Here is a 9,191-nt window from a genome sequence, read left to right as displayed (position 1 = left end):
GCATCTCCCCCGCGACCCCCCCCGGCAGCCCCGGCCGCTCCTGCAGCTCGGCCGCGATGGCCTTCAGCGCCCGCAACCGCGCCTCCCTGCCCGGCTCCTGCAGGCGGCTCAGGTAACGGCCCAGCGCCGCGGACACCTCAGCGGCCCCGCGCGGCTCGCCCTCCGCCATGCTGCCGTCGCGAAGGAGGCCCGTTGCTAGGGACGCCGCCGCTTTTTACGGCGGGGCGCGCCTGCTTTACGGCAGCGTCAACATGCAACCAGCTTTATTGGCAGCGCGGGCACGGACACGGACAGGCAGGGTTGCTATTAAAGCTGGTTGATACCACAATGAGTTGGTCTAGTAAGTTAGAAAAGGCATGGCTTGTAAATATGGAAAAGAAATTGCTGCTCAATTAAATAAGAGGGTGGAAATATGGTATATAGAGGTATTTGGTTTTGTTTAGTGGAAGGAAAGATGTGTTTGGAAAAAAAAATTAATGGAAGATGTTGTAAATGAAATGATGAGAATATGAGTTTGGAAGAAATCTGCTGTGAAAGGAGATACAAAATGATATGCTTTATGCTTATGTAAATTATGTGATGGGGTAGTGATGGTTGTGTTGATTTAATCTGATAATTTGAGCGTGTGTATGTATGTGTATAAATTATTTGATGTTTTATACTTAACAAAAAAATCGTGATGCTGTTTGATTGGGGTGCAAATATATGATAGTAAATGGGATGGAACATGTAAAGTGATATGGGCTGAGGTATTTATTGCACTGTGAACCCCAGATGGGAGACTTGTGTTCATTGAAGTTTGTTTAATTGTGCATTGGGGTGTGCTTTATGGTGTGTGGGTTTTTTTGCAAGCCCAAGGTGGGCTGTTGATGTGACTTGGAAGGTTTGTGATGAGTTTTATGGTTTTTAAGTTATTTCCATGTTTAATTAAAAAAAAAATCACAATTGTGTTTGATCGGGGTGCAAATATGTCATGGTAAATGGGGTCAAAGTTGTAGAGTGATACGGGATATGTGGATTGCATTGTAAACCCGAGATGGGAGACTTGTGTTAATTGAAGCTTGTTTATGTGTGTACTTTGGTGGTTTCCTGTGTGTGTGTGTGTGTGTGTGTGTATGTGTGTGTTGTTTTGTATTTGCGGGGGGAGCCTGAGATGAAGTATTGATGTTTCTTTGAAGGTTTGTTATGAGTTTGATGGGTTTTAAGTTGATTTTTAAATTTTTTTTTCCTAATATAGAAACATGATCCTGTTTGACTGTTTATGCTTGTAAATTTATGTTTCTGTGATCCCGAAATAGGGTATCTATGGTGCTTTTGGAGTATGCTTTGTATTAATAAAAAAAAAAAATCCTCCTCCTATTTGTATACTTATTTCAGCCCTTGCAAAATGGATGGTCAATAATAGTACAGATTTCTGTCGATTTTATGCTGTACATGCATTCCTGGAAAATGGCGCATAACTCGAATTCACATAAAGGGAACCCACTTTACAATGTAACAAAGAGGGATACGTTCCAAGACCTCGACTGTACTGACCTCCAGACCCATTTCTACCACTTCTACAAGACAATTTTGGTACTCGCCAACAGCAGACAGCGCACACAAGCACAGGGCACCATCATAATGGGGACGACAACTACAGAAACACGTTTCACAAACAATGAGCAATGAGCACGGATCCACAGAGGCGATTATATTTTAGTGCGTGTCTCTTCCCACAATGCAGTGCACAAAACAGGTGATCATGGGCTTCTACCCCACTGATCAATTAAGAATGAATTTACCTTGCATATAGCAAATGTTTGGCATAAAAAGGGTCGTCGCATAAGAGCAAATTTGCGCATACAGAACCCACATAAAGCGAGGGAAATCTGTAACCGTGTACAAAATGCATGAGTAGTCAATGTGCTAGAGGTGATATCTTTATTACAGCAAAAGCCGTGTTATCCGGCACTTCATTAACCAGCATGCTTTATTAACCGGCATGCTGGTAGATGCGGCAAAAGCAAAACCGGAAGTGGGACTTCCAGTTTTGCCGAGTCCCACTTTAGGTCACAGCCCAGGGCCCCTCTCCCTGTCCCCTGGCACACTGACACCAGGGGAAGGGCGGCGCGGTGCCTATCCCCCAGTACACTGATGCACCAGATGCGGTGGGAGGGGCATCTTTGCCCAACCAGGCAAAGACGCCTCTCAGGTAACTGGCATATTTGCTTGATCCCATGGGTGCTGGGTAACAGAGTTTTTGCTGTAGATCAACTAGACAGTTGCAACAAAAAAACCATTTTCTTTCAAAAATGTTTCAAAATGCATGATAATGTTTGAGGTAGCTAATTTGATGCAGTATATGCAAAACCGAAGTCACTCTCAGGAAGTCTTAACTGACTTTTTTTTAAGGAAAATGTTTTGTGTTCCAAGCCAAATCAATTCCAAATCCAGGAGTCATTCAAGAACCATAAGTGGCCATACTACTGGGAGACATCCTCCACTCCCACACAGGGCTTCAGATGTTTCCAATTCATCCAATGTGCAGGCCTAAGCCCGGAGGCTTGGAGTTTGGATGCCTTCAAGTTTCGCTTGCCCTGAGCCGCATGGCTGCAAGCTGGATAGGAGTCTCCCATTTCCATAAAGTGGGCATAAAACCCACTTCCAACTGGAAATGAAAGTGGGAGGTTAACTATACATTACTCCATGCCAGAAAAGTGGCCCTGCCCTGCCCCTGGGAAAACCACCTTAGCAGTCATAGCATTTTGGGTTTGTTGCCAGCACTTTCTTACTTGCCTCAAACTATAAAAATGCTTCAACTTTGATGACCCAGTTCTCACTTGCTCACTGCTGACTTGCAGTGAGCAGTATAAAGTAAATAAGAAGACTTATTTGCAGGCTTATTTGCATATTTTTTCAATGTAAAATAGTTTTTCAGGAAATACGATAATTTTGAGCTTCCAATATGATAATTTCATATTTAAGACCTGGCAATGCTGGATGCCTTGCTCCCTGCAGAGGACAGGAGCTATGGAGACAGATTGGACTTATGGTTAAAGCAGGGAGCCAGGCTGTTGTGTTTAATGCCTGGCTCTGACACAGGGTTGCAATGTGGCCTTGCAGGAGTCAGTGCAGCTCTGGGGACTGCCCTGGGGCTGCCACGAACTTGGGGCTCAGTCTTCCAGGGAGAAAACTGCAGGACGCAGCCCCGGGCTTCCATTGACAGCCCTGAAATAGGCAGGAGCTACTTGGTTTCTGGGCTACTGATCGCAGCACTGAAGCTGAAGGCAGCTGGTTGGTTCCTGGGACATGCCACTAGCCTGGCTTGCAAACACAGGCTGTTGTCAGGCTGCTGCTGGGTGCTGATCTGGGACCGTTTTTCACATTTGGAACAAAAATCCTACTTCAGGGAGTTGTCAGGGACACTAAAACACTGAGAAATCACGGAGGATTGAGCTAGGGCCTTGCCATCCTGTCTCCTATGTGAAGTCAATAAAGGAAGTGCTTTGTGCCATATTTTGCTACTAATCTGACAGAATTAAACACAATGACACACACGTGATTCTGTAGCTTGAATCAGTTCTGAGGCAGCAGCCCCCTAAAGGTAAGCATGCAGAGGAATTAAAAAATGAAAGCTCTGCTGTACTACTTACCACTGATATTGATACTGATCCCAAAGTAACTGCATTTCATTGTTCCTGCTTGCTGTTTCTGGGACAATCCCATCTCCTGAAAGGCTACAGTGGCTGTGGAAAAAACCCCAGATGAACTTTTGGATTTCTGTAGAGACACTGATCGGCGATGACATTGATCCAGATGATGCAGAACGTAAAGTGGTCTGCTATCTGTTGGACCCAGTTCTGCAATTGGATTTATCAAGGTGACCTAAGTGGAGGTTGAAGGCTTTTTCTGTAACGTGGTACAGCAATTCACAGCTAAGGATCCCCTCCTGCCCTGTTTGCTGGTTGCTGACCTTCTGTGTGACCTTGGGTGAAGCACTTAATCTCTCTCTCTCTCTTGTTTTCCCCTGCCACAGTGTCAGAATAGCAACCTGCTTGGAGCCTGGAGGAATGCAGTGCTGGATAGAAAGGCTTGGGGGAGGCAGAATCTTGACTTCAGTAAGGTTTTTATCACTCTCTCACATGAGAATCTCATAAGCAATGCCAGTCCTGATTTGTAACAAACTCTGGTTATGGACATTCCAGTGAAGGACACACATTGCTTCAGTGCATGGGAGCTCTCGGCCCCACTGTTTATTTCCATACTTCATTTAACTGCATAATTGACGGGGAGCCCTCAGTTGCAAGGCTTCTAAAGCAGTGCTGAACTATGTCCTATTGATTTCAAAGCTGGTATTAGGGGCATTAGGCCTTTAAGAAACAAAGAAACAGGCCTTAACAAAGTATGAAAAGCTTAGCACACACTGTTCTTGTAGTTAATGAGCCTTATTTACATTGAGTTCAAGCAAGTGTATGGCCTCTTTTTAGTCCTGAGGCTTTGCACTGGAAAAGAGAATCCATTCTTAATAGGAAACAGGTCTTATTTTTCCATTATTTTATATATCTCTATCAATCATATACCACCTTACTGTCCTTCCTTTAAACAGTCCCAATCTCTTTCATTCCTTATTATATGGAAATCTTTTAATTTCATTCATTATTTTATCGCCTCTCTGATTCACCCTTTTGCTTTTCCTGCAATGGGGTGCTTAGAACTGAACATAATCATCACTTTGAGAGGCGTTCTTGTGGCCGTCTACAAATTCATTAGGGGGACGCAGCAGGGGATTGGAGATGCTCTGTTCACCAGGGCGCCTCTTGGGATAACAAGGAACAATGGTCACAAACTGACAGAGAGCAGATTTAGGCTAGATACCAGGAAAAAACTTCTTCACAGTAAGGGTGGCCAAAATTTGGAATGGGCTTCCAAGGGAGGTGGTGCTCTCCCCTACCTTGGGGGTCTATAAGAGAAGGCTGGATAGGCATCTGGCTGGGATCGTCTGACCCCAGTACTCTTTCCTGCCTAGGCAGGGGGTCAGACTCGATGATCTGTTGAGGTCCTTTCTGACCCAAACATCTACGAATCTATGACTCTATAACAGGGGCAGGCAGTTATTTTGGGCAGAGGGTTGCTTACTGAGTTTTGGCAAGCCATCGAGGGCCGCATGACAGGCAGCCCAGGGCAGATAAATATTAATTTTCTACATTTTTTAGGGGCCCCGCAGGCTGGATAGAATGGCCACCCCTGATCTATAACAATCACAGTGAGAATGTGGCATCATTTCCCATAACAGCATTTTGTTATTTTTAGTATTGGTTTATAGCTTGTTCTTTATGCAGCCTACATTTGATTTACTTTTATGATGCTTTGGACAGTTATCGGACTGTTGTGTCCACAGTGCCATCTGTTTGTATGGGGAGTTCATATTTTCCTTTTCAAATTACTGCAGTTGCCAATGCTGAATTTGTTTTACAGCAGTGCTTGGTTAGGACCTCAAAGTTCTTGATAGTCTACCTAGTACTACCTACACTATATTTGTCCTAGGACTGATCCTTGAGATATCTTATTATTACTCTTTTATCCCATGACTAGTGAGAGTATGTTCCACACACTGGAATAATAAAGTGCATTAGAAAACAAATTAGCTCGTATATTTAATTAGCATGTGGTTAACATTACTTGCTGGCATCTAGCCTAGACAAACCACTGTTAGTGGGTTGTGGCTAACCTCCCCTTTTTTTTTTTAATCCCTAATTAATTGCATTTCTCCCTACACTCCCATAAGAACTGGAGAGAACAGGTTACATTCCCTGAAGTTCTCCAGATCTGTGCTATGGGGAATCTCAGAGTAAGACAGATTTCCCAGGGGCTGGCCTGAGACTGTGGAACAAACTCCTGTAGAAACTAGAATCCCTTTACCCCTTGCACTGGCATGCTGCTATGTGTTAGCACACTTTCTGGATCTGCCCTCTGCGGCAAACACGAAGCAGCATGTGTATTCTAAAAACCCAAGCCCTACCAAAATGTTGAGTATACAATTCTCCCCCTGGGAAGCAAGTGAAGGAAATACTCAATTATCAGGTGTCCTCCTCACTGGCACCAATCGGCATGGGGGAAAAAAGCTCTGAAAACCGCATTACACATTGTCTGAAAGCAGCATGTGCTCAGTCATGGAAAGTAACCCTGAAGTTGCTTGCATGCAGCCAACACTGAACATGACTATAAAACACATGGCCCATACAGGGCAAACGTACCGATGGGAACCTTTCTTTGTCCCTAAAAAAACAAACAGGCAGGCGTTCCCTTCCCAGCACTGGGCCTGGAGGTACTGCAATACTGGGCTGGCACCAGGAAGGCCAGATCCAGCCCTGACACCATCCTCGTGGTGCCAGTAATGCTTGATCTTAGCATAAAAACCAAGGTGCTGTTGGGAACCTACCACACTTTTTTTTACCACTGGCAAGGACTCTGTCTCCCAGACTCTTCAGTCTGGGGCTTCAGATGCTCTGAATTTGGAGGCATCTGTAGACTCTTGCAGGGGTGCCTGTAAAGGACAGGTCTCCATCTTCCATCTATTCCAAGTCATTCAAGGTTATAAAGAAGGGGATCTTCTCTTTCAGGTAAGAAAAACCACCTAAGCAAAAATAAAACCTTTTTTTAAAATTATTATTTTAAAGAAGTTTGTTGTGTTCAAAGCCAAATCAGCCAAATCCAGTCCAAATCCATGAGTCAGTCCAGAACCATAAGTGGCCCTACAACCGGCAAACATCCTCCACCCCCACTAGAAGCTTCAGATATTTCCAACGTCTTTTGGCAGGCATCCTATGTGCAGGCCCAAGCCCGGAGGCTTGAGATTCAGATGTCCCCAAGTTTCGCCTGCCCTCAGCCATATGGCTGCAAAAGCAAGCTAGGAAGGAGCCTGCCATTTCCATAAAATGGGCATTAAGCCCCAGCACCTCAGTGGGTACTAAACCATGCCAGAAGATTAATTATGCCTGGGAGGGCTTAAGTAAAACTGCCTTCTTGAACCTAGATACATGGTGTTTTCCTTGAGCAAAACTAAGCCATCTCATGGTGGTTTCTCTCTTGTCAGGCAAATAGGATATATGGCAGTATCACTGAGTGCAGATCCCCTCACTAGTGACTTTTTTCCAGGTCATAGTGAACCACTGCATTGTATACATTTTGACTTCCTCTATGCTCCCACAGCTGAACCTAACTACACCTTTTTTCCCATTTTCAGTGATTCCTTCACCAGCCTTAAATGGTTTCTTCACCAGTCTTAAATGTCTGGCAAACATCACCAAACTGGGTCCCAAACAGTTCACCACAAATCCCTCTGTCACCCCCTCTCAGCCTGTCACATATGATTAGTGTGGCCCAGCCCTCCATGAGGTGGAGCCAGACCAGTTTGCCCTGTGCTTCATCTGCATAGAAATTCTTGGAGGATCCCAGAGCTCATGACAAGAAAACCCTGTTGAAGTCATGAGTGGGGGCTAATTAGCACATGGGCGTCTCTGGAGTGCACACATACTGAACAGTGCTGAGCTGTGGGGTCACCATAGCTTGAAATGCTGTTGACTCTTCTGGGGTCCAGCCCAAGGAACTGTATTGTAAATGACGAGGCTTTGGGCTAATAGCAAATCCCGACAGTGGTGTGAGAACTAAGAGAGCGTGTTACAGAAAAGACTTAAGACAGGTATGTGGGAGCAGAGGGGTGTGGGTGCGGCCATTGTAATAGGTGCATGGGTTTTAAATGCATTTTAAGGTGTGTGTAGAAATGCTTATGCGGGATTCTGTATATAGCTATATATATATATATTTATTTATTTATATTTATATCCCCCCCACCCCAACTGTGTTGTATATAAGCAGGTGACAGGGCATTACTTACATGTGTATTAATGGAGTACCTGTGCTAGAACTTGCAGCAGTTTAAAAATAATTAAAAATGCATCAATTCTGGATGACCTAAGACTGTGCACTATATGCAAATGACCACAGCTACATTTATTTCAAACTCAGTTTTGTTCCTCACTTCCATGCGCTCAGGAGAGCAGGCTCTGATAGAAAGGAGAAAGGTGCAGGGGGACAACATTGCGGGGACAGATGGCAAAGGGCTACTTGACCCCCCCAGCTTTATTTTCCCTGTTAAAGAAGTGAAAGAAGGACGCATTCAAGGCAAACCTCCAATAATTAGATTCAATATCTGGAAATTTATATAAAATTTATGTTTTCCATATATAGAATCTAATTATTTGGGGCTCACCTTATAGTCAGGGTCATCTTCTGACCACTGCTGACTTCCTGCCCGTTGGGCAGGGGGCTGGAACCGATGATCTTGTGAGGCCCCTTCCAGCCCTAATGTCTATGAATCTAATATTTAAATTAATATGGTACCATATCATTGATATTAGCCATGGGAGAAGCAGGATTTGTTCAGTCTGACCCGAGGAATGGTATTTTGTGCCAGAAAAGCTGGTTTAACATCTCTCCCAATATGTAGTTCATCCAATAAAAAGATGTTACACCAAATTTTCAAATATTCCCTCATTCACCATGACTAACATGGCAACCTTACTAAATATGAGTGGTGTCAACGCACTTTGAGCAGGTGGTTAGGTCGGACGGGAGGAAAAGATAAGAACCTATGTCGAACAGTGTTGCCGAGTGGTTCTCAACCTCGTGAGATGCGAGGCAACCGTTGGAAAATACCAGCTCTCCTTCTTCCTCGTGTTTGGACTATGGAAAAATAACAGAGCAAGTTTTCTGTTGCAAAGATGGGTCAGGATGTTTTGACACTGTGGATACCTTTTGAAATCTCGGGGCTTGTCTCACGAATCTCGAGAAGCACCTGGCTGGGGCTACTTAACTTCTCTAGATTCGCGAGACAAGCCCTGAGATTTCAAAAGGTATCCACAGCATGAAAAACATCCTGTCCCCACGAGCTGTTAAAAACGTCCCGGCCCTGCACTGTATAGATCAGTGATCAGTGATGTGCCTGGCGGTCGCTTAACCCCAGCGCTCTTTCCTGCCCAGAGCAGGGAGCTGGACTCGATGACTTTGTGGGTTTGAATCGTAAACCTTGGCCTTGCAAACTCCCCCCAGCCATGAACTTTTCCTCCGGGAACACTGAAAAATTAGAAACGGTCAATGATTTGGCTTCTTATTTTCACTTTCCAAGGCTGGTCGTAAAGTCTTGGTTCGTG

General features: G+C 44.6%; 1 protein-coding gene across 2 annotated transcripts in view; it reads right to left on the bottom strand.

Moving 5' to 3' along the window:
- Positions 1-9,191, bottom strand: part of DNAAF5 (dynein axonemal assembly factor 5) — a 54,004-nt gene that overhangs the window by 44,023 nt on the left and 790 nt on the right. Inside the window, exon 1 of one of the 2 annotated variants that reach the window (XM_025215794.1) lies at positions 3,636-3,928. The exons of the other annotated variant lie outside the window; for it this stretch is intronic. Within the exon in view, the coding sequence (XP_025071579.1) occupies positions 3,636-3,708 (73 nt within the window). The 5' untranslated portion in view covers positions 3,709-3,928. Of the gene's footprint in view, positions 1-3,635; positions 3,929-9,191 lie in introns of those variants that run through there. 2 annotated transcript variants of the gene reach the window in all.

Source organism: Alligator sinensis, unplaced genomic scaffold, assembly GCF_000455745.1.
Source record: "Alligator sinensis unplaced genomic scaffold, ASM45574v1 scaffold1084_1, whole genome shotgun sequence".
NCBI classification, from domain to species: Eukaryota; Metazoa; Chordata; order Crocodylia; family Alligatoridae; genus Alligator; species Alligator sinensis.
The sequence above is the reverse complement of the archived record's forward strand: the minus strand, read 5'-3'. Positions and strand labels throughout refer to the sequence as shown.